General features: G+C 35.4%; 1 protein-coding gene across 4 annotated transcripts in view; it reads right to left on the bottom strand.

Moving 5' to 3' along the window:
- Positions 1 to 202: 202 nt before the first annotated feature.
- The window catches only part of GPR180 (G protein-coupled receptor 180), a 39,353-nt gene continuing 13,036 nt past the window's right edge, over positions 203 to 26,519 (bottom strand). For 2 of the 4 annotated variants that reach the window (XM_032611449.1, XM_032611450.1), the window contains exons 4-9: positions 23,614 to 23,794; positions 23,422 to 23,471; positions 20,217 to 20,374; positions 17,107 to 17,298; positions 15,080 to 15,157; positions 13,601 to 13,968 (exon numbers count right to left, since the gene is read on the bottom strand). In XM_032611449.1, the coding sequence (XP_032467340.1) occupies positions 13,810 to 13,968; positions 15,080 to 15,157; positions 17,107 to 17,298; positions 20,217 to 20,374; positions 23,422 to 23,471; positions 23,614 to 23,794 (818 nt within the window). In that variant the 3' untranslated portion in view covers positions 13,601 to 13,809. Of the gene's footprint in view, positions 859 to 13,600; positions 13,969 to 14,448; positions 14,546 to 15,079; positions 15,158 to 17,106; positions 17,299 to 20,216; positions 20,375 to 23,421; positions 23,472 to 23,613; positions 23,795 to 26,519 lie in introns of those variants that run through there. The other 2 variants (XR_004346693.1, XM_032611451.1) reach the window with 2 other exon arrangements.

Here is a 26,519-nt window from a genome sequence, read left to right as displayed (position 1 = left end):
TACGAATACATAAAGAGGAGAGTCACACTGACACATAAAGGTCTCATAAAATCAGATGCAAAGGAACATAACACCGCTTTATTACTGAGTCCAGCTCTGCACAGGTTCAACTCTCAATCAAAGGAAGTCTTTGCAATCTGCTGCAGTGCCTTTACTCTTATTAGAATGCATACTCATTAGTTTCTGATTGCTCCTCCACATAGAACATGCCATTTTTGTACCTCGGTTTCCACATCTCTTGTACAGTATTCATATTTTATCTCTAAAGATTGTAATAAATCACTTCAAATACAATAACCCATTTAAGAATTGATTTTATAGGCTGAAAGGCACACCTTTGGTGATGTGATCGCAATCATCAGATGCTCTGATTCTCCTCAAGCCCGTATTATACGGTGTGTACATAAATGATGCAGCAAGGATAGGAGAGGTGATTATAGGCGAATGAGTCAACTCAACCCAAAGTGTACTTCCTGGTTTCAGGGTGTATCCATAGAAACCCTTTGAAATGTTTTGTTTTATTAATTTGGCTCCTTTCTATTTTTCACTTGTGCCAACACTTTCAAGATAATGCGGTTTAGACATGTCATAGCTGTTGAAAGTCATAGCGTGAGCTTGAGCTGACAGTGGTGTATCATCAAGAACTAGAAACAGCAAAATAACATTATGGTAAAGAGTATGAGAAAAAAGAAGACAAAGGGCAGGAAATATTGCCTTACCGACTTAAAGCAGAGCCCTGGGGGAAGACACCTGGTTCGGAGCACAGTGATTCTTTCAACACTGTGAAGGGGTCCTACTGGATAGAGTGAGAGAGATGGGTTCCCGGAAGCTGAAGAGCAGGCTGTGAAATGTTGCTCTCTGGAAAGGAATTTATATTTAAAAAGGTGAGAGATCCATGACCTTGAAATCTAGATATGAGCCATAATTTGTGATTTTTGATATTGTTCTTAAAGCCTGACTTTACTACATGTAGAATGCTTTCCATCTAGAATTCTCAAATTAAGCTTATGAACCACTCTCTATGATTTTAGGAACAATCAAAGATAGAATTTACAGGGGCTTAAAAGGATTGTTAGTTTGGAAATAGTAAACTTTAATAACTATTGAATGCCATTTATTTCTCCAGACCCTGATATCTTTACAAAAGGAAGAAAAGAATATTATAGTTTACTAATCTGATAAGGAACTTTGGTCATAGAAATTGGTGTATCTGAGAAGAAACCACTTTCTACTTTAACACCCCCCTCCCCCCCAAAAAATCTTTTACAAACACTCTAACTCTGGATAAGTCTTAAAAGCTAATCTTCTGAAAGATCTATGAGGCTCACAGGCTAGGCAAGAGATTTTAAAGTTTATTTTGTGTGGGTGTATGTTGGAATGTAGTCACGTGTGAATTAGATAGAATCTTGAATATATTCCAGTCAAACCTACTTTCTGTTCTAACCACATATGTACAATTATTTAAAACAAACACTTTCATCTCATGGACATTTAAATATTATCTCTATGAATGAATAGATTAGGAAGAACCTCTGGTTCGCTGAAAGTTTTGCACACAACCTTCAGGTCTATAAATAAAGAACATCGCACTGAGTAGGCACAAGCACCATCCATAATCTTTACAACAATCCTATGAGTTAGTAATATTAGAACCCATCTCTCACTTTTGGACACTCCTTACTCTATTCAGTAAGACCCCTTCTCCATGCTAAAGGAATCACTGTTTGCTCCAAAACCAGATTACACATGAGAAAATGACTGAAAAATGGCAGAGCCAGGATTGAAATCAGTCTGCCTTGTTAAAAAGTCCCTGTTCCTTCTAGTAGGTAATACTACCTTCTAAATATGAAAGATTTTGGCACCTTTTACAACTAACCAGCTATACTCTAAAGCATCTAGTGGCAAAAACCCTGAAATATAAGTGATGCATAAAGCAAAAATTCAAAATAATACAACTGATTTTAAATGCACTTTTCAGAACACATGACTCTTGTCTTTCAAAGACATTTACAATAGCCAGGACATGGAAGCAACCTAAGTGTCCATCAACAGATGAATGGATAAAGAAGATGTGGCACATATATACGATGGAATATTACTCAGCCATAAAAAGAAACGAAACTGAGTTATTTGTAGTGAGGTGGATGGACCTAGAGTCTTTCATACAGAGTGAAGTAAGTCAGAAAGAGAACAAATACTGTATGCTAGCACATATATATGGAATCTAAAAAAAAAATGGTTCTGAAGAACCTAGGGGCAGGACAGGAATAAAGATGCAGATGTAGAGAATGGACTTGAGGACACGGGGAGGGGGAAGGGTAAGCTGGGACGAAGTGAGAGAGTGGCATGGACATATATACATTACCAAATGTAAAATAGATAGCTAGTGGGAAACAGCCGCATAGCACAGGGAGATCAGCTCGATGCTTTGTGACCACCTGGAGAGGTGGGTTAGGGAGGATGGGAGGGAGACGCAAGAAGGAGGAGATATGGGGATATATGTATACATATAGCTGATTCACTTTGTTATACGGCAGAAACTAACACACTATTGTAAAGCAATTATACTCCAATAAAGATGTTAAAAAAAATAAGAAAAGACATTCTCAAAGAATGAGAGAAACTGAATGTTTTCATTCTCTAAACTGCTAAAGTTTATACCCTATTAACTATCCTAGTTTTTAAAAATCTCATTAGTTTGGGATGGTAAGACTTTTGAAAATATATGGTTCTTCATCAGGAAATCTGATACTACTACTCACTAGTTAATAGAACAATAGAGAAAAATCCTATCATCATATTCTTGGATGCTGAAAGGCATTAGACAACATCCAACATCCATTTTTAAACACTTATTTTATTCTCTAAATTATGACACAAAATTGATTTTTTTAGTGTGCAGCTTTTTGACTTTCAACACACGCATAGATTGATGTAGCCACAAGTCAAGATACAGAAAAGTTCCAACACCTCCAAAATCTCCTTGGTGTTACCCCTTCATAGTCTTACCCTTCTCCCACCTGTAATTCCTGGCAAATACTGATCTTTTCTCCATGACTATAGTTTTTGTTTATTTGAAAATGCCATCTGAATGGAATCATGTAGTATATAATCTTTTAAGACTGACTTTTTTATTCAGCATAATGCCTTTGAGACTCATCCAAGTTGTGTGAATTAAGTTTGTTTCTTTTTATTACTGACACTATTCCTTTGCATGGATATATCATACTTTATAAATTTAGGACATGTGGGTTGTTTCCAGTTTTTTATGATTGTGAATAGAGCTGCTATAAACATTTGTGTACAGATTTTCGTGTGAACATAAGTTTTCACTCCTCTAGGGTTATGACCCAGAGGTAGGATTGCTGTGTCATATGGTCATTTATTTAACATTATAAGCAACTGCAAAACAGTTTTTCTGGAGTGGCTGTGCTATTTTGCATTCCCACCAGCAACGTAGGAGAGTTCCAGATGCTCCACACCCCTGGTAGGACTTGGTGTTTTCAGTATTTTTATTTTAGCGTTCTAATAGGGGGTATCTCACCATGATTTTAATTAACATTTCCCTAATGGCTAATTATGTTGAACATCTTTTCATGTGCTAATCTGTCATCTATCTATATGTTCTCTTGGTGAAGTGCCTGTTCAAGATTTGGGTCCTTTTTTTTTTTTTTTTTTTGGCTGTATGTGCAGCTTGTGCAATCTTAGTTCCCCAACCATCAGACCCGGGCCCTCTGCAAAGCGCTGAGTCCTAACCACTGGACCACCAGGGAATTCCCTGGTCCATTTTTTAATTGGGTTGTCTTCACACTGTAGGGTTTTAAGAGCTCTTTACACATTTTTTAATATAGAGCACTTTATTGCATAAGTGATTTAAAATATTTTCTCCCAGACTGTAACTTGTCTATTCATTCTCTTAACTGTGTCTTTTGCAGAACAAAAGTTTTCAATTCTAATGAAGTCAAATTTATCAATATTTTCTTTTGTAGATTGTGCTTTTGGTATGTCAGAACTCTGACTAACTTTAAGTCACAAAGATTTCATCCTATGTATTCTATAAAAGTTTTAGTTTTGTAGTTTTACATTTAAATCAATGATTCATTTTGAGTTCATTTTTGTATAAGGTGTGGGGTTTATGTTGAGGTTCATTTATTTTGCACATGGATGTCCGATAGTTCCAACACTGCTTGTTGGAAAGACATTCATTTCTCCACTGAATTGCCTTGGCATCTTTCTCTCTTTCCTCTTATATTTCTCCGGAAGGGACTGTGTAGAATGTGGTATTATTTCTTCTTTAAATGCATGGTAGAATTTACTAGTAAAACCATCTGGGCCTTGAGATTTCTATTTCAGAAGCCTTTTAAACCTTTTAAACAAGAATTCCTTAGTCATTATAGGACAATTTTGGATATTTAGTTCATCTTGAGTAGGTTTTGGTGGTTTGTGGTATTGGAAGAGGTAATCCATGAGCCCAGTGAATCCCTGCATATGCCTTTGCTGGGTATGTCAAGAATGCAAGGCTCCAAACACTCTCTGTCTGGGTCTTCCTCAGGATTGTGTCTGCAGTGAGAAAGGTGAGGTAACTTCTCCCTCTCAACACAAAGCCAGTTACAAAAGAGAGAAATTCCCCAAGTTCAGAGTTCCTTGGGGGCTACACAAATCCACTGCATGTGTAACATCCATCTAGTCTTACCAGTATTGCCCCCATGGACTTAGAGGTATGTGTAACCAATGCAAAACAGCCTGAAGCTCATGGTGCTTACTGTGTTCTGAGTAATAAAGTCCTTTGTCTCTGACCTAGGAGTCTGATGTGTTCTGCAGCCTCCATGAAGCAGTAACAGGTTAACTAGTTAGGTAGTAAGTAGGGTAAAATCTCAGACCCTTCATAGTTCTTTACATATGGTTTTCAGGAAATGATTATTTAAACTAAATTGTCATAGTAATGTCAGCAGAGGTTTTGTTTTTGGTTTTGTTTTGCAGTATTTCCTTGTTAGTCTGTAAATGTCTGCCGAGTCTGATATCTCCTCTTTTTTTCCTGATAACAGTAATTTGTGTCTCTTCTTATTTTCTTTGTCAATTTTATTAGCAGTTTATCAATTTTACTGATTCTTTTCAAAGAAACAGTTTTGGTTTTATTGATTTTCTTCATGGTTTTTTGGTGTTCACGTTCATTGATATCTGTTCTTATCATATTATTTCCTTCCTTTTGATAGCTTTGGGGTTATTTTTCACTTCTTTATTTTCTTCAGTTGGAAGCTGAGATTATTAAGACTTTTCTTCTTTTCTATACAAGCATTATTTTTTAAGTTTTCTTTATGTCTTTTCATGCTTGATAGCTCATTTCTTTCTTTTTTAAATTTTTATTTAATTTTATTTATTTACTTTTATTATTTTGGTTGCGCTGGGTCTTAGTTGCAGCAGGTGGGCTCCTTAGTCGTGGCTCACAGTCTCCTTAGTTGCGGCTCACCGGCTCCTTAGTTGTGGCATATGTGCTCCTTAGATGTGGCATGTGAACTCTTAGTTGCGGCATGCATGTGGGATCTAGTTCCCTGACCAGGGATTGAACCCACATCCCCTGCAATGGAAGGCGGATTCTTAACCACTGCGCCACCAGGGAAGTCCTTATACAAGCATTTGGTGCTATAAACTTCCTTCTAAGAAATACTTTTGCTTCCTCTCACAAATTTTCATATGCTGTATTTTCATTTTCTGTCAATTCAAAATATATTTGGTAAGCCATGGTTCATTTAAGAAGTGTTTGGTTTTCAAGTGTTTGTAGATTTCCCAGTTATCTTTCTGCTCCTGATTATGATCAGAGAGCATATTTTGTATAAATTCAATTCTTTTAGACTTGTTATGGTTTATGACCCAGGATATAGTCTTTTTTTTTTTCAGTCTATTTTAATGAATGGTCCATGTGCACCTGAAAAGAATGTATATTTTTCTGCTGTTGGGTTGAGTGATCTGTAACTATCAACTAGATCTGGTTGATTGGTGGTGGTGTTCAATTCTATATTCTAGCTGATTTTTTACTAGTTCTGTTGATCACTAAGAGAACTCAGGTCTCCAACTATAATTATGAGTTTGTCTATTTCTTCTTTCAGTTCTGTCAGTTTTTGATGTATGTATTTTGAAGATCTATTGTTTGATGTATACATTTAGGATCGCAATGTTGTCTTAGTGAATTGTCCCTTTTATCTTTTAATCCTTTCTTTATCCATGGTAATTTTCATTACTCTGAAGTCTATTTTGATCTTAATATAGTCATTCTAGCTTTTAGTTGATTATTGTCTGCATGTGTATATCTTTCCCATTATTTTATTTCAACTTACTTATATCATTATATTTGAAGTGAGCTTCTTACAGATAGCATATAGTTGGGACATTCAAAAAAAAATCTATTCTGACAATCTCTGTCTTTTAACTGGTGATTTAGAACACTTAAAGTTAACGTAATTATTGATGTGTTTGGATATAGGTCTATCATTCTGTTGTTTTCTGCTTTTCTATTTTTCTCTGTTTTCAATTCCTTTGTTTCCCCTTTCCTCTTTTTCTTTTCTTTTTTGAACATTTTTTATTATTCCATTTTAATTTTCCTGTTGCATTTTCGAAAAAAAATATATAGTTTTTTTTTTTCTTAGTTCTTATTCTAGGGATTACAGTATAAATATTTAACTTTTCAAAGTCTACTTGGAACCACTTCATGTGGAATGTAGAACTCTTACCACCATGTTACCAAAACGAATTAACCTTGTTCTGGAGATACTAGCAATAAGGAGTAAAAATGAGAGGTGTAAAAGGGAAGAAGAGAAGTTAAATGGTCATTATTTGCAGATGACATGACTGTTTATCTAGAAAGTACAAAAGAACCAACTAGAAAGTTATTATAACTGTTAGGATATTTCAGCTGGGTGATTGAAAGCAAAATTAAAATACAGAAACCAACAGTCTTCACATGTAAAACAAAAGCCATATACCACATATAATGAAAGAAAACATTAAAATATCTTAGGCATTATCAAGAAATGTATAAGTTCTATATAAAGAAGTCTTTAAAAAGTAATTGACAAACACACACTCATATTTAAAAAATAGAAAGGTATTTCATACCAGTTTCATGAATCACTATGGAAGCAACCACAGTTCAGACAGTTGATGACATGCTTGGCTAAGGAGCCAAAAGGACAAGCTACCATCTGTGAAATTAACATCCAACATGTTAAGGAAGTCAAATCCCTAAGTTGATACGGAAATTTAATACATCCCACTAAAAACAGTAAACAGGATTTGTTTTTCTTTTTAAAAAAATCAGAAAAAAAAGGATTCTAAAGCTCATATGAAAAAATTGGCAAGAATAATAAAAAAAATTATGAAAAAGGAGAGCATTAACAGGAAATTACCCCTATCAGACAGTAAGGCATATTTTAAAGCTACAATAATTAAAATAGTGTGGTATTAGACCATGACTCAACAGTTTATTGAAAAGGCTTAAAAGTCCCCAAATAGATTAGCTACAAATCAATAAATAAAAGGTGGATTATACAATATATGATGTTGCAATAAGGGGGCAACCATCTAAAAAAAATTAAGTTGTATCCCTAGTTCACATTTTACAGCAAAGCTAACTCTAGGTGGATCAAAACTTTAAACATATTAAAAAAAAAAGACTGTTAGAAGAAAATATGAGGGGTTAAACATAATCTCCAAGAGGTAAGGCTTTTCTACCTATGACACAGGTAAAACACAGTGGCCATTAAAAAAAAAAACTTTTAATTCTACCTGTATTTTAAAAATCTATAAGCTCAACTGAGCTTCAGTGTGCAGAGTGTTTGTTGGGGTTTCACTACATGGGCATGATAGAGTCTCTCACTGACCACAGGGTTGAACTTAATCCCCATCCCCTTTTCCCTCCCCAGAGGTCAGGCTGATATCACTGTGATTCAAAGCCCCAACCCTCTAATCATATGTTTGGTCTTTCTGGTGTGGTCAGCTTTCATACTGAGTCATCTCATTAGCATAAACTATCAGTTTCCACCATGAATAACAAAGACACTTCTAGCACTCTGGAAGTTCCAATGATTTAGATCCTAGAAAGTGGGATGGTGCGGGGGGGGGGGGGGGGGGGGGGGGGGGAGGGGGCGAGCAGGACAGTCTGGGAGTAGGGGAAGAGGGCCAGGCAAATTTTTAATTCCAAGAGTTAAGAGGCTACCTGTAATAGCAAAAGGCTGGAAACAAAGTCTAGTAACAGAGGACTGATTTAAAAAATTAAGATTCATTCATAAAATGGAATTGTAAGCAATCGATGAAAAGATGGGGCAACTCAGTAGTTAGGGATACAAAATAAACTGCTGAATGGGATGCTCCGATCTGTGTTCCACATATGTTTATATATACGTGGGGCCATCTCTAGAAAAATATACAAGAAACTGGTAACAGAGGTTGAATCCAGGGGAGGGAAATAAGTGGCTGCAAGGACTTGCTTTTTTACCCTTTTCAACCTTCTAATTTTTGTACAATCAATGACATATATTACCAATTTAACAAGAATAAAACATTAACAATGTATTTGAACATTTCTATGAGGATACTGAACATAATTTATAATTTAATCTTTGAATACTAAGGGCTATTGCCATGAGCTATATTGAACAATAAAGCTCTAAGTGTCTATCGAGGCACACAGGGCTGTTTTCACCCACACTAAATGACCCCAGGCTGCTGTGATTTGAGTGTTAGGGTCATTTTTAGTTTTTCTTTCTCCCAGCTGCTTCTGACTACTGTCAACATTCCTTTCTCTAGCTAACTTAAACGTCTTTTAAATTGGTGCTTTTGGTGCGGTAGGCTAAAATGCCAGTCACATGGTCCCAACACAGTCTATTTAAAACAAAGGGAAACTGGCTCTTTGACAACTTGAGGAATCCTCTTAAAATTGATGAGTTTTAGAGGTTAGACTTTATTTAACAACTACTTGACCACTCAAGATTTTTACACATTCTCAGTTCCATATAACTTAATAAAGAACAGCAAGGCATTATTGAAGTCGCTATATAGGAGGTATTGCTAAATACATGTCTGAAACTTTTCCAGAATTGCTTTTATCCATTCATTCAAAAGTATTTTTGAGCATCTAGTGTGCACCAGAGAATGTTCTAGGTGCTAGGGATACAGCAATGAACAATACAGACCATGGCCAAACTCCCTCAGAATTTACATTCTAGTTGGGGAGAGAGGCAAGAGGCAAAGATAAAGCGGTACTATAAAGAGAAAAGAAAATACTGTAATAGAGTGATTAGGATGGGGTGCAGCATTAGACAGGATGGTGTATCTATAGGGTCTGTTCAGAAAAGGAAAACCACTAGGATCTCTCTCCCTCTCTCTCTCTCTCATACACACACACTCCATTTTTAATATATAAAATAAGGCATTTATTATAGGGATTCTAGGGGGCTATTCCTTTTGTGTCTGGCAAGTGAGAGGGAAGATGAATGTGACGTGGGGAAAGCAAAGATGCACTGGGACCTGCCAGGATGAGCAAAACCCATGGGAATTGGGTGGAACTCATGAGAATGGACTGCAAGTCTCCAACCTCGATAGTGGGGTTGTCCTGCACAACCCAGCACGCTTTGTCATAGAGTAATACACACATCTGGCCCAGGAGTCAGAGAAGCTGAAGGAGGTGACCCAGTAGGAGCTGGTGTTCTGTGGACCTGGCTGCTGGCCCACACACCAAGAAGGTGAACCAGCAGATAAGCAATAACCTGGGTGAGCAGCAACAATGCGTGCCTTGCTTGGACCTTTCAGTTTTAAAAACAATCTGGATCTGGCTACTTTAATTCAGCCCACTAAATCTTACTCCAAACATCTCTTTGACCCATGCTATTCTGGCATTATGCAGAGGTAATTCTGAGAAACATATCTCCAGCTTAGCTACATTGGCCTCATATAAATCCACCACCGATGGTCAGAGGTCTCCGAAAGATATCTGAGCTGACAACTTGAAGGATGAGGATTCAACCATACAACCACATCAAGATTTGGAAGAGAATATTCCGGGCAGAAGAAATAGCTAGTGCAAAGGCTCTGAGGCAGTGATATAAATGAGGTATTTTTGGATGATGAGACTGGGGCATAGTGAGAGGGACAGTGGTATGAAATGAGATCAGAGATAGAGGGAGGGACAGATCACGTGGGGCCTTGTAGAACATGGTAATGAGCATGAGTCACTCTTTTCTAAGTGCAACGAGAAGCAAGTGGAGAGTTTTTAATAAGACAGCAGTAGTTTGATCTGATTTACATTTCTAAACTATTTTAAAATAATTTCAAATAGGGCTTCCTGGTGGTGCGGTGGTTGGGAGTCCGCCTGCTGAGGCAGGGGACGCGGGTTCGTGCCCCGGTCTGGGAGGATCCCACATGCCGCGGAGCGGCTGGGCCCGTGAGCCATGGCCGCTGAGCCTGCGCGTCCGGAGCCTGTGCTCCGCAACGGGAGAGGCCACAACAGTGAGAGGCCCACATACCACAAAAAAAATAATAATAATAATTTCAAATATAAAAGGCATCAGGTTAGCACAAAGAACTCCATCATCCAGGTGATTTCCCTTTGCTTTGTGGAGACTGGGCTGTAGTGGGCAGGACCACCCCTTCCACAACTCCAAGCTTCTTGCTCTTCTATGTAACTGTCACTCCTAGAGCACAATGCGCGTGATGCCCTTGGAGTTGTGCAGAGAAGGCACCCAAGTGTGGAAGCAGCAATATTACAGAACTACTGCACAAGTTCAGTTTTCAGATCTCATTGGAAAACCAATCTCATTATTTTAGTCTCAATTTATAAATACATGTTGGAACAAAAATTGCTATTACCTCTTCAGATCTAGTCTCAAATTTATTGGCTATATCAAATCACTTCTCAAAAACAAAGAACCTTAAAGATTTGACACCACTGAAGCTATTTAAAGTGAACGTGTCACAAATAATTCCAGATTTCCAAAGAATTTCCAGAGAATATGCATAACTGCCTAAAGGAAACATGGTGAAGGGGCCAATGTTTATGCTGATGTATAGATTCTAGTCTCCTTATGTTAGAATTGGTCTTAGACTTGTATATCTCCCATTTTCATCAGACATGGCTTATTTTCCTCGAGATCATGAAAATTTTTCCTAAAGCAAGCTCTTCTGCCTGGATTATCTCTCCCTGCTAGCAATACTGTATGGCTGAAAGCCAAGTGTTCAAATATTGAGGGTACAGATATTCAAGCTCACTTCTGATTTTCAGCACAATTCCAGGTTTAATGTTAAAAACCAACAGCTAAAATTAACTATGGATAGCCATTCATTCTCACTAAAATTTAACACAACATCTAATAGGTGCTAATTAAATCATGAGGGTAAAGTAGAAAAGTGAAGGAAAGTCAGGTGACCATGGGGAATCATTTATCCTCTCTCGTATACTCAGTTAAAGGGGAGTGTGGTTACAGCACTAGAGCTTAGGGATGAGTGTGAAGGGCCTGATGCACAGTAAGCACTCAATTAAATAGGGGCTACTATTATTATACATGTCAATAAAAATAAACACCACTATATATATACCTTCCTAAAAGAAGAAACACGATGCTTCTGGAAAAAAAAAAAAAAGGCTCTCAAGAGACCACTCACCTTCTTTAAGAAAAAATGTAAAAATAGCAATATATTTTAAAAAAAGCATTATCTGACAGAGAAAGAAAAGTAGAAAACTTTTGATCTTTAATTAGCGCTTGCAGTATACACTTATCTTTCTGTAATCTGTGGTGACAAATCTCCATGTAAACATTCAGAAAGAGAAAAAGAGGGGACACTGTGTCATGACTTATGAACTATGAATTTTGAGCTCGGATTACTAAGCTTTATTCACAACTGCCTTATATATTTACTAACTGTTTTTCTTCATTTAACAGTGGCTCTTAAATAACAAAATAAATTATCAGCAAGTTCAACCATAACTTAAAAAATAGAGTAAAAAAACCCCTGTTCAAGCCTCATAAATGCAAGCACAGCAATATATTTCATATATGTTGATTACAGTTTCCATGTTCTTTGTGTAAATAACACAAAGATTATTCTCTTCCCACTGCTGCAAGTTCACAAAATTTATGAAAAGGCTTCACTCTTTTTCCCCAGCTCAGTTAACTGTACTTCAGTTGAACACAACAGACAATAACTGGGGTTATTAGTGAGATGTGGTAAAAGAAAAGGTCATGACCACTCAGAACAACACGTAAACCTAAGATATACCTCAGATTTTCTAGTCTCAACCTGTAGCTCTCATTTATTAAATAATTTACAAAGAACTGTTGAGGATTTAATGAGCAGGCTGAACTCTGTCACTCTGCCATTTTGCTAGTCATGAACACACGTATCTTCCCTTTAAAATGAAGCAGAATACTACTCATTTCCAATAAGACTAGATGTAAGGGAAAAACAGACAAAATCATAGAGATTTTTAAGTTGTGCTATGTTGCTTTAACTGTTTAATTTTAAAAAGGTTAATTACCAGATCAGTGCACCATCTCTTGCTTAAAAACATAATACCTTTGCAAGTAGATAAAAAAATATCTTTAAAATAAGCCAGAGGTAAAAATGTAAAGGCCTGAATGACTTGAAAAACAGAAACAGAATAATTTCTGATCAGTGACTATTAATGGGCATAGTCATTTTATACAGCAAGTAACGACAACAATTTAGCAATTTTTTAAACAGGCACTTGATAGAGTGTATACTCAATACTGGGGCATCATACGCAAAAATATGGCTTTATTACAAAGGATTCAAGATGGCAACTACTTAGAATCCAGTGCCAACACGGATTATAACAAATCCAGTGAGTATTTTGTTTTTCAATTATTCATAGAAAATTTAATCCTGATTAAGTATCCTTGGGCAGGAATTCATGGGTAGTTGATGACTGAAACCAGCATTTATATGAAATGCTTCTGTTAATTTAATCTGTGTATACAGCTTAATTATGATTGGGGATTCAGTGTAAGAGAAATGAATTATATCAGGATTAAAACTTTAGTACCATAGCACAGAGTACTTTCTCCTTCTTTCTTTTTCAACATGTAAACCAGCTTGTCCCTTCACCTAAGTGCTCAGATTTTAAAACCCTTTGTAAAACCAATGCAATGTATCTAAGTTTTTCATAAACTATGTCAAAAACGCTTTGCTAATCAAGCTAAAACCTAGCTAGAGCTAAAATAGAAGAAAATGGAGAATAACCCCACCCACAAATAAACAAAAGCTTATTCACTTAACTATGAATATATTTTATACTGATTTTCTGAAGTAACTTCATTTTCAATTTCTTTAACTCCAATACAAAATGCATAAATGCATAAAAAGAAGCAGTTTTTAACCAGTGTATTACACTGATTTCATAACTGGACTTGGTTTAGACATGTATAAGCAAGTAATCATTTAACTGATTACTTTTTATAAGACTATCAAACCTGAGTTAATTATTGATATAAGATGAGGCATTATAAGTGGTGAATCTCTTACCAAAATATCATATAATTCTTTTCATCTTTATTTCCATATGGAAATTGCATAAATGACCTTATAACAACACTCTTTCTTGAAAGTTTATTAAGTATATTTCAAAACATTTATTACCTTTTTTTCAGTTTGGTACTGCTTAAATGCAGTTGTATAAATAACATGCTCTGCTTTCTCTGTTCAATTTTTCATACCAAAAGTATGAAAAGAAAATTCACTGTATTTGAATCCTTATTGCACTCTGGTAAATAAATTTACTTTTCCTCTAAAGAAAATCAAGTATCAGAAGTGAGGCCGACTTTTGTGTCCAGATGATATGGTCAGTGGCAGTGTTACTGAGGAAAGTGAAGAAACTTCCCAGTATAGACTGTGGGATAGAAAGAGTCTGTAGAGAATCACCATGGAAACAGACTGGCAAAGGATAACGCCTACTGTAATGACCTGAAAAGAAAAGAAAGAGAATGCTTTACTGCATGCAAAAACAGAAATTATATTCATTTTATCATGGACCTATAAATACTTTATACATATATAAACTTATATATACATTATATAAATATATATAAATAAAAAACTGTATCTGTCCCATCTTTACTGTGGGTACATTTTGTAAAAGAAATTTTCAATAGGAAAATGAGACTAATGTTCAACTATAATTGTTCAAAAGTAAAATTCCTTTAACAGTTAGTTTATAGATGTCAAAATAAGACACAAAAGAATAATTTGCTAAACCATCTTCTCAGGGTGCATGCACTAAAGAAAGTAATAGGAAAAATCAGACTCCTGGCTAATCTAGTAATAGGAATAAAGCATGCCCCTACCTGAAGCCTGGAGAGTGCTCTAAAAGCCCTTTCCGAAATTCTCAAGTCACTTCTCTATTTTTGTAGACTACCTTCCTATCTATTTGCCCTTTGTAAATACCTCAGGTTCAAGAAACATTTGTGTGTTCAACTGCACACTGCATGACTTGTAAAGGGCTCCTGGCAGAACTCCACTTCGAAATGATGGAGTAATTCACCTAAGAAGGTAGGTATCAATACAACCAATACAACCAAATTCACCTAAGAAGGTAGGTATCAATATAACCAATACAACCAATAAAGGGCTCCTGGCAGAACTCCACTTCGAAATGATGGAGTAATTCACCTAAGAAGGTAGGTATCAATACAACCAAAATGTGGCATACTTGAGCATGGCATTCCAGTCTGCAGGCTGTTAAAGCAACTAGACTGACTTTTAGAAAGCTGTCTTGATTTTTAACATTATGTAGCAAAAAATTTTAATCATTTTTTCCTTAACTACAAAGATGAGCTATAAATTTTATAATTTAATTTATAAAACAGTATTATGAAATTGGCTAAAATAAGAATAACAAAAGCTATTTTCCATCATTCTGCTTATAAACTAAATTTAAATACTCACTGGTTCAAGATTTTGTTTCAAAGTTTTAAAGAATCCAAGAAACCACTGAATGGATAAACAGGCCTTTCCTACTTTAATAATTTCCCAATAAAGACTACAAAAAACTATTTTGATCATGTATATTATTTACCTTATCTCTTTGGTAGTCATTAAAAATGATAGAAATGCATGCAAGACCTGGATGGCACAAAAACCACAAGATACAGCCCTGAAACAAATGAAAGATAAGTCAAGTAAGCGCAGCTATGCTTTGTTTTCAGAATGTACCAGATAAATAACATTACTAGCATATTTAGGAGGTCTTGATTGATCTCAATTGGCCTGTACAGTAGAACTTGCAATAAAATGTGGAAATATATTTGCTACTGTTGTGACAATGATATTGTTTCTAATCAAATGGGTGTTTTTGGAGTATTTAAAATCTTACATCTTCCTCATACATATATTTTGAGGTTTTGATATATAAGTAACAAATCTGAGAAAAACAAGGTACAAATGTGTAATATTTCTATAAAAAACAAATAAGAATATACATTCATATTTGCATATAGATACACAGAGAAATTCTGTAAGAATACACAAAGACCTGATTAGCAGCGGTTACCTGTTTGAGATTTAGTACAAAAGACACAGAATTAGGCGAGTAGGAATGGGAAACTTTTGAACACTATACTTTTCAAATATATATGTTCTATTTTTCCTAGAACATGGCAACTTATCCTTTTCCAAAATTAAATTTGAAATAAAATAATAAGTTAATACTAGTAGCTGTTGAAATGCTTGGTATATTGAGGTTATAAGAAAAAAAAACAAGATATAGAAAAATGTGTTCACAATGCTACTATCTGTATAAAGGTGAAGGGAAATATATATATATATTTTTTGAATTTTATTTATTTTTTTATACAGCAGGTTCTTATTAGTTATCCATTTATACATATTAGTGTATATAGTAATATATTTTAAATTCTCTAAAAAATAAATCAGGAATTAATAGCAGTGATTATATGAGGAGGTGATAACTGCATAGATGGGAGAGAAGAAACACGTTTGCTGCTTTTTAAATACTTTTGGATGTTTGAACCTATTCAAATAGTTATATTAAAACATATAAAAATTAAAGTTTAAGAAAAATTTTTGTACTGTTTTAAACATAGAAGAAAAGAAGAAATTTAGTTTTTAAATACCTGAAGTATATACTAACTTTTGAAACAATAAGCACTACTGTCTCTGGGAAGAATTCCAAAGTGAAATGGCATATCCTTGCCTGTTTGGTACTCAGAGGCCTGACATGGGTTCCTAGGGCTGCAGCAGCAGCTTTAAAATGCTCCACAGCTGGAATAAAGAAGGGATTTGGCCCTCCGTCTGGAATAAACAAGGAATTTGGCCCTCCTCCGTCTCAGCCTCGTTCTACTGAGACTGTCAGCTAGGGTGGGTTGACCAAACAGCTTATCAGAATGATGCTTTGAGTTGCCAAGATGACGGGTTACGGATTCTCTCAATCTGACCAAAAAAATGTAACTTTCTAGGAAGGGAGGCTTCTGTAACGTTACTGACTCAACCTGTCTCCTGATCTTTTCCTTTATTAAATGGGTACAGAAAAAAAATCCATTTGCCTTTAGATCTCACTAGCATAAGAAGGACACAACAAGGGGGAATGAAGTAAACATGATCTCATATGGATGACATGAAATGGCTGAAACATAGTATGTACTCAGCCTCCTGGCTCCCTCTGCTTATGCTGAAGGACGGCTCTTCATAGTTTGTTATAAAACATTGCATAATTCTGGGATTAACAGTTCATAGTCCATTAATGACTGTTTTTTGAGACATGCAAACCGTATCCTAATTTTTTTATTAAAAAATTCTGATACTACAGAAAAAATGTAAAATCCCTATTGATAAAGAAATTATAATACAGGCAAAACGGACCTGCCAAAGATTACATGGAAACTACTGTTTCATGAGTTCTGCAAAATGGGGATAATATCATCTATATCTCATAAATTGTGAAGATTAAATGATCTGAAGCACATAGAGTACCTGGCACGTAATAAAACCTTACTAAATATTAGCATATGGTTGCTCCTTAACTTCCCAAGTAAAGCAAAATGAAGTTGATAATGTGAAGAAGTCATTTTCTAACCAAACCCATACTTTGGCAAAAGTGATATAGAACTCCCTCTTGAGTGTACTTCTTTCCACTGTGATGATCTGGTAGAGTCCACAGCCTAATGACAACGCTAGGCAAATTCTTAAAACAATTAGAAGGATCCCTGCTAAGTTGTGGTGTGAATGGTGGCTGTGAGGACTGGTATCTTCAAACTGTTCCCAAAGTAGCAAAATACTCTGTAAAAAACAATATTTAGAGAAAAAAGTCATGTCTACTTACAATAAGGTACTTTTTTCAACTCTTTTCTATATCCCCTTAACCAGTATATAAACATTCCTAAGAGGCTCTAAGATTTATCAGACTATATAAGGTGTTGATTAATAAAGCACAAGCAGTTTTTCCTTCACTGATACCCTCAGCTGGAGAAAAGGGATTATAATCAAATGAGACCACATGCAAGAGATAAAAAATGCTACTGTTACAAGGATTCAAGTAAGACAGCTCTAATGATGAAAATAAGTCGAAAAGATGAAGAGAATAAACATAAAACTTTCTTCTAAATCTCTTTCTTACTTCAACACCTTATTAGGAATCAAACCGTTCTGCATTCAAGCCCACTACCTCAGGATAAACTTTCAAATATCTCAGTATCCTTTGTAATCCAGAAATTAACAAGTCAGAATTGTTGATTTCAGACCTCATTCTTTTTTCCCACGGTAACTTCCCTTCAATGTCCAACATAGCATCCAGGGCACAGTTACTTATCCTTATTTGTCTGTTCACCTTTTTTACCATATTGTTACTATCCCAGTGTAAAGCTTGCAAGTTCTTCATTAAGCTGTTCTGTTTACTGCTATTCAGTAGAAATCAGTGCCCACATTCCCTCCACCTTTACCAAACAGCAATCACTTCAATTACGATAATTTTCACCATCACACATGTCAGGAGCCCTCTGTGCTCCCTTCATTTGCCAACTCAGCCTTCAGAACTGGGTCTTCAGTGGCTTCCAAAGAATTTAGGTCGAAACTCCATTATAAAATCCAATTTTAGGCTTTGTGGGGTTTACCAGCAACCACTTCCTTTCCTCATTCTCAAATCTTCCACCCTAATTTTACTCCAGCTACCATTCTTGCTAGGTGAACTCTTTTCTCATCTTGCACACATAAATTTCCTTCTTGAAACAAAAATTAGATCTTTATTACAGAAATTCATTCCTCTACGCCAAATTATATCCGTCTGATTCCTTAACTTGAATTTCTAAACGTAACTCTTTACAACAAAGAAGTGCTATTATAGAACTATCATTTCCTGCTATGTGAGGTAATGGATATGTTAACTGGCTTGATTGTGGTGAACATTTCATAATGTATAAATATATCAAAACATCAAGTTGTATACCTTAAATCTATACAATTTCTATTTTTCAATTATAACCCAATAAAGCAAAAAAACCCACAAACTACTATTTCCCATGATTCACATTTTTACATATTCATACTCCCATATTTTCACATATGTATGCTAATGCAGGACCTGTGGAATACACTGTACACATTTACGTGATCTCTTGTTGCCTGTCTCGTCCACCTAGTCTGGCTGCTGTTGAGAGTCAGGGCCGTGTCTAATAACATTCTTCACAAATGCTCACATAAACTCTAGGGTAGTGTTATAACTCAATTTGTATTTGTTTATGATAATGAATTTAAATTGCAATGAAATAATGAAAATTCAATTTTTAAAACAGTTATTGAGAAATGAGAATTTAACTTGATATTAACACTACTCTCCATAAATCCTGGATCGAAAACATTAAGTTGGCAGAACTTACCCTTATTTTAATCACCTCTAATTCAGTTCTTTCTCACTAGCCCTCCCTTCCTGGCATCATCTCCTTTTTAAATATCAATATCTGTGATATGGTCTCTTTCTAAATCAATCATGTAAATTCAATAAACCTTCACTCAGCACCTAAGGTACTAAAATAAGTACTAGAGGTAGATGGGCACAGGCCTTACCCTTCACTAGTGAGTTTTTCAATTTATTTAATGCATTAAAACTTAGATTATGATTCCTTTACAGAGCCCAGATGTATATTTCATTTTCATCTATAGCTGATGGTCACAAACTCAATACAAATTTTTATGTTTATATCTTTCTTCTTAATTTTTATAAATCCATTGTACATAGGCATATGGAGATCCTAGAATAATGTCTATAGGTCACTATAGAGAAAAACAAAAAAAAGGCATAGAGGACTCTTCTAAAAGACCAAGTTTGTTTTTACATTTATTTTCAAAAACAAGATCCTATTCTTTTTTATTCTACGCTTTGTTTTTTCTTTAATCTGATAGTCACTTGAATTCTTTCATGTATAAAGTAGATTCTGGCCAATGAATGAATCTCAAATTCATTAACTGACTCATTTAATATTGAGTACTTACTAAGTGTTAGAAAATATGAAAGAAAGCTCTTAATTAGGAAATAAGAATCTAACTGAATATTAAATATACTGCACTGAAATAATCTGATAGGAAGCTCAGATTCAGGTAAATTACAATGAAATTCTACAATATACATATATCAGCACTCAGAAAATTAACAGGTTATTTATCTATCACTCTTTTTTTCCCATTTTTTAAAAATTGAAGTATAGGTGATTTACAATGTTGTGTTAGTTTCTGATGTACAATAAAGTAATTCAGTTACACACATATATATATATTCTTTTTCAGATTCTTTTCCATTGTGGTTTATTACAGGATATTGAGTATAGTTCCCAGTGCTGTACAGTAGGACCCTGTTTATCTATTTTATATATAGTAGTGAGCATCTGCTAATCCCAAACTCCTAATTTATCCCTCCCTCTCCCTCTGTCCCCTTTGGTAACCATAAATTTGTTTTCTATGTCTGAGAGTCTGTTTCTGTTTTGTAGATAAATTCATTTGTGTCATATTTTAGATTCTACATATAACTGACATCATATGGTATTTGTCTTTCTCTTTCTCACTTACTTCATATATGATCTATCACTCTTTAAATTCATAGTTTAAAATGACACAAATTCCTCATGGGTCCCAGGTTTCTTGACATGAGATATGTTCAAATTTGCATTTCTCAATATTGCAAAGCAGAAACATTTAGTATCACTACTAACCTGTGTTATGACAATGAATACAGCAATGCCAGTGGATGCAGGAGTAGAATCCCACTGGAGAGGTCTGCTCTGAGACTTCTTCATTCTGACTATTGTCCAACCCATGCATAGACTCAGAAGTAAGTATAACATTTGAATTTGGGAAGCGATGTCAAAAACTAATGGGAAATGAAAAGCAAAGTCAACTGAGTTTTCACAATACAAAGAATTTTATCCTTTTTTTTTTGGTCACACTGCGCAGCTTGCGGGATCTTAGTTCCTCGACCAGGGATTGAACCTGCGTCCTCAGCAGTAAAAGCATGGAGTCCTAACCACTGAACCACCATGGAATTCCCAAATTTTATCCTTTTTGCATTGAGAATATAATTATTTTATTAACCACAAAAGACAGGCATTTTAAAAAAGAAACTGATGAAATTCAGTAAGAGATATTCATGTATAATAATTCTAAAGAATTAAAATTTTGCCATTAAATTTGTAAACTTTCTGAAAATAGTTAAACAATGGCAATACTCCTATTTTTAAAAATATATATGTGTCCATATCATATCTTTATTAAGGCCAGCTTTAAATCTCTTTGTGTTTCTTATTCTTCTTAGTTTTTCTAATTACAATCTATAACTCACTGCTTATGAAAAGAAACAAATTTTAAATATAACTTCTGCAATGTGGAGAATACTTCTGGGTTGTTAATTTTTTTTGGTGGCTGACCTATAATATGAAGAGTATTTTCTAAACCTATTAATAAGAAATAGCATGACAATAAAACGCAGAGCTGCTGTAACATCCAATTATGTTGGCCCTAGTGTCAAGAGTCCTGAAGACGAATGAAGCGCTCCATGCATTAGTGTGATGTGCCACCCGGTGGCCATCGCTTACACTGCAGGGGAAGCTGGCTGCGGTAGAAAAGACGCAACGAAACCGCCTGCACCCAGTTCAGTGCGACGAGAAAATAACAAGCAATAATACTTCAACTGCCATGTGTATTCATTTTAGAAGTTCTATTTACTGATTTTTAAAAAAATTATTACTTTTTCATCAGAGTGTATTTTGATGTGGATTTTGGAATAAACATGTGATCACAATTCAACAAAATAAAACTTTCTTCAAATTGCCATTTATAACTTTGATGTCTATGACTTTTATTTCTTTTATATAAAGATATTCTTAGAGAAACAGATAAAACTAGCTGTAGTATCAAACTTATATTAAAAGTTACAAGCCAAAAACTTATTAATAATAGACCTTTTCAGCTTTATTTTGCCATATTTTTCTCCAGCTCTGCCACCCAAATTAAAACCGGATACTTTACATTTATGCTTATATACTTGTAAGAGTGAATTCTAATACTGAACTCTCACTACACTTTAATGATATAAAGTGTCATGGCCTTTCAGAACAAGCAACAATTTTCTTACACCATAGATTTTAAATGACTGATGCTAATTATTTTTATTAAACATTTCACAAATACATATTCAGTTATTTAAAGAAGTTAGACAAAGGAATATCCCTACATAAGTTGCTAATTAGCAAAAACAAATACTGGGGAGGAGGGAACACTGATTTTCTGGCTCATTTCTTTACACACTAAGTAATGCACATATTGATATAATACCATAACTGTGAGGGTAGGTAGACACTGCTTATCTGTTCTTGAAAAATAACTAATGTAGATAAAATACACAGATGACACAAAAACCCCATTCTGTGGAATTTGATTAAAAATCTTCATTAACCAAACCTGTTGTCAGAACTACCAAAAATGATCAACATTGATTTATTGCAGTTTTTTTAAAAAGACTTTTGCTTTTAACTTACCATGAAGATGCCAGACAGCCTAAAACACTGTTTTGAATACAGTAGACACTCACAAAACTTCAAAAGTCCTTGATTTTAGTAACAGCTTTGCTACTGATGGGCCTCTGTGTGCTTTGCCTCTTTGGACCACAATTTCTTCATCTAAAATGCATAAGCTAAATTATTTCTATGCTCTGTCCGGCTTTAAAACTCTAGGATTCTCTTAAACATCCTGAGTCATCTAAGAGAAAACAGGGGTTGAAACCAGGGTTCTAGTAATGTCAAAAAAGGAGAAGCAACTCTTGTCCATGCCCAAGAGGTAAACAGTATCCATCCTCTTCACAAGGAAAAGAAAAGGTTCTAGAAGTTTTAGAATCTTAAAATAGGCAGCAAGATCAGGATAAGTGGGTCCTGAGATGATTATAGAGATTACCATAAGACACCCTATTAAAGAGTGAGGAGACTAGAAGAGAAATATGGAAATATAAGGAAAGTAAATCCTAGAATGTCTTCATATTCAGAATCTGCTTTTTTAGAGCAAATCTTAACTTGTTTTTCAGGATTGAGAATGGCATATGACCTGATGTCCCTCTAAAGTTCCCTTTAAAAAGTCATGATTATAGGAACTTTTAGTTTTTCACCATCATATTTAATTGAAAAACTACTTCACAAAAGTTCCTCTTATAAATTAAAGAACAAAGCTGAGAGGTCAGCTCAATTATAGGTATACTCTATGGCTCTGGGTTAGAAATAGAGACAAAAGAGTCACAAAAGGGGTGAAAAAGGGGGAAAAAAACTTTAGCTTTGTGGTCAGAAAATTTGGGTCTAAATCTTGGCTCTACCATTCACTAGCTGACTGACATTTGGGAATGTACTTCCTGTCACTGAGCCCAGATTCTTTATCTGCAAAATAGGGATAAGCATATCTACTCCACTGAGTTTTTACTGAGGATAAAATGAGAGAATGTGGGAATCTCCTGGTGGTCCAGTGATTAAGACTTGGCCTTCCAATGCAGGGGGTGCGGGTTTGATCCCTGGTCGGGGAGCTAGGATCCCGCATGTTTTGCAGCCAAAAAACCAAAACATAAAACAGAAGCAATATCGTGACAAATTCAATAACGACTTTAAAAATGGTCCACATGAAAAAAAAAAATGGTCCACATGAAAAAAAAAACGAGAGAATGCATATAAATATGCTCTAAAGACAATGAAGAGCTCTACACATTACCTATGACTAAGAAGAAACTAAATAGGATATGTGGAAACTAAATGTATAATCTTGTTTCCAGTTGAGCTGAATCTGACCAACCTTGGATAAAGAAACTGTATTATGACAAAAAAGGAAAACATACAAGAAGCAGACAGCAAGTTTATGTTTTAAAAAAATGCTCAGTAAGATACTCACATTCTGCCAAACTTCCCATAAAAGGTACCCCTATTCCATCTTTGGAGTAACTGAAGAATTGAAGAGGAGAATATTAGCATCAATTACAAATGTGAAAAAAATCATTCATAATCAAAGCAAGCATAATTTTGGTGGACTAATTAGGATTAATTAGACGTAAGGATGAACACAGTTTTAATGGTTTTGAGTTACCTGGAGAAATGAATGTAATTAGCGAAAGCTGAACCAGCTTGTAACAGCAATGCAGTTGTCAGAACCTTTAAAACCACGTGCATGGGTCCTCCTTTCTTAATAGCCTGCCACAATGACTGTGCATAAATGCAAGCAATCACAAAGTACACTAGGACTAGGAGGAAAAAGAACTCATGTAACCCTGTGAAGAGAAGAAAGGAACAAGCCAATTATAGTGTTGGGTTTTATAGTGTTGTTTTTTTAACTGAAGTCACAGCATTTACTTTTGTAAAAGAAAAAAAAGGAAGACTGTTGAAACAAATAATTTTCTACTTTAGGATACAGTCTTAACTATAAGAACACAGATTAAACTGAAGTCAATCTATAAGAAATCATATTGGTCAGGGAATAAGCCCAAAGACTAACAACAAGATCATAGTTTTGGTCAAAACAGTAAATTAAAACAATGATTTCAGCATTCAGTTAGATATGCTTTTTTACCCCCCAAAGTGGATTTCTTTTATAAGACGTTTAAAAATAGATTTAGTCAGTCAATAAGAGTTTTATATACCCTGACAATGATTCTCAAAGTGTGAGCCCTGTGCCAGCAGCACCATCAGTAGGGAAGTAGTTAGAAAGGCAGATTCTTGGGACTCAACCCATATCTACTGAATCAGAGATTCTGGGAGTGGGACCCAGCATTCTGGTTTTAATAAGTCCTTCAGTGATTCTGATACAGCTAAAGCCTAAGAACCAAGCTCTGGAATGTATCATAACCTTAAATTCCCATTTGGACAAAGCATCAAAATACCTGTCACGACCAGGCCTCCTTCTGAAGTAAATGGCATTCAGCTCTGTCAAAGAGGAAAACCTATGGAGACCATGGGACTCCACTCCACAGGTGACTGAAACTGAAACACCTGACCAAGTGGCTACCAATCCAAAGACTAGTCACTGGCCAGCAGCATCACTTGGTTCTCAAAGATACGAAGCCAGTCATGTTCTCTTGGGACATCAAGCCACAAAACATAGAAAGGATGAGGCAAGAGAAACCGGAGTTGAAAAGAGTTGATGACGGATAAGGCCAAAGGAGTCAAACCAGGCCATGATGAAATCAAAATTCTGGGCAAGCAGAAATTCTGAATGAGCAGAGGGAGCTGGTTGGTAGAGACAAGAACAGAGCATAGGAATGTGCAGATTTTATATTAAAAATGGTCCCAAAAAAAAAAAAAAAGGTCCCAGTCATTAAGCAGCCTCCAGTTTCTACCAGCAGCTTTTCAGTAGTCTTCACACATCCTCAAGATAAACACCCCTTTTTCTGTGTTACCTGGAATCTTTTGACTGTGTCTTCATTTTTCGGAAATTTCAGAAAATATTATAACGAACCAGGGGCCAGCTTTGAATTTAATGGCTTACATTTACTTGGTTACATCTAAACCTAGTCCCTAATATTAGGGCTTTTATATTCTATCTAAATTAACACTGGATATCGTGACAGTGGCTATAGGTGTCTCCATTGAATCTGTGGATAAACGTCTAAACTGTACTCACTTCCATTCCAACTGTGACCCCTGAAACTGCTCTGGCTTCCCATGTGGGATAAACTCCAAACAACAGGCAGAGAAGGGAATATTTACACTGTATGGAAAATAATTTTAGAAAAGTAATCCAGAAGATGCAAACAGTAGGAAAAATACTCAATAAACAATTCAATCTCAATCATGTTTTTGGCGTTGTTACGAGAAAAAGAGAGAGAGAGAGAAAGAAGTACTTCAGCCACTGGGTGTCTCTCTTGCTCTACGTACATAAATGTTGATGGTCCACTTCTCTAGTCTAGCTGAGAAAGTATGTTGACTTCAGGAAGAGAATATCAAATAACAGAATGGGCATATTTTCTTTTAAAATTCCTGATATAGAGACGTATTCTAGCTTTAGAAATAATGGGACAGTAAACCTGGGATTGTTATAGTAATGGAACAAGGCAGAAAATAAGCTAAACATATTATAACTGTGTGTCAGTAAAAGTCTGCTATCCTGTGTTCTAAATCTGTTTTTACATTTTCTTCTTAGTATAAAGAATTAAATATGGCATTCTATTTAAATTTTTATTTATTTATAATACCTTACAAAATATTCATTACAAGATAAGGTTTCAGACTCTATTAGCTTAGAAATGCACCATGAAAAGAAAATCCCAGACTATTTATTGAGAACCAGAATAATATAGGAGGAAGAGACTTTTGAAAATAAGACACATGTCACTAGCAAAAAATGTTTTAGGATTATTCAAGATTAAATGTATCTTACATAAAAAGCTAACACGGTAACCAAAAGCTTATTTCATTGAGATAATATATTAAATAACTTGAACTAGGACATTTGTCCTACGCTTTGCTCATTGCATTTTGCATAAATTATTCCCTTGACCCTGATACTTTAAAGATAAAACTCTGGGTCTGCACTCAAGTGTTCTTTTAAATAAACCACCTCTAGGGAAAAAAGTCTGTTTTTTTTTTTTCTCTTCAATCAACTTTTACTTTTGTTCTGCCACCATCCTTCACAGGAAAGTAATCTACGTTCACCTTGAAATTAAAATCTAATTTTAAAACAGGTGGAGGGCTTCCCTGGTGGTGCAGTGGTTGAGAGTCCGCCTGCCAATGCAGGGGACACGGGTTCACGCCCTGGTCTGGGAAGATCCCACATGCCATGGAGCGGCTGGGCCCGTGAGCCATGGCCGCTGAGCCTGCGCGTCCAGAGCCTTGCTCCACGACGGGAGAGGCCACAGCAGTGAGAGGCCTGCGTATCGCAAAAAAAAAACAAAAAACACAAAAAAAAACCAGGTGGATACTAGATATTAAAACTTACCTATACACAAAAGAAGAAAAACACTCTTAAATGAGCATGCAATAGGTGAAAAACACTTATGT

The sequence above is a fragment of the Phocoena sinus genome, chromosome 18 (assembly GCF_008692025.1).
Source record: "Phocoena sinus isolate mPhoSin1 chromosome 18, mPhoSin1.pri, whole genome shotgun sequence".
NCBI lineage: Eukaryota > Metazoa > Chordata > Mammalia > Artiodactyla > Phocoenidae > Phocoena > Phocoena sinus.
The sequence above is the reverse complement of the archived record's forward strand: the minus strand, read 5'-3'. Positions and strand labels throughout refer to the sequence as shown.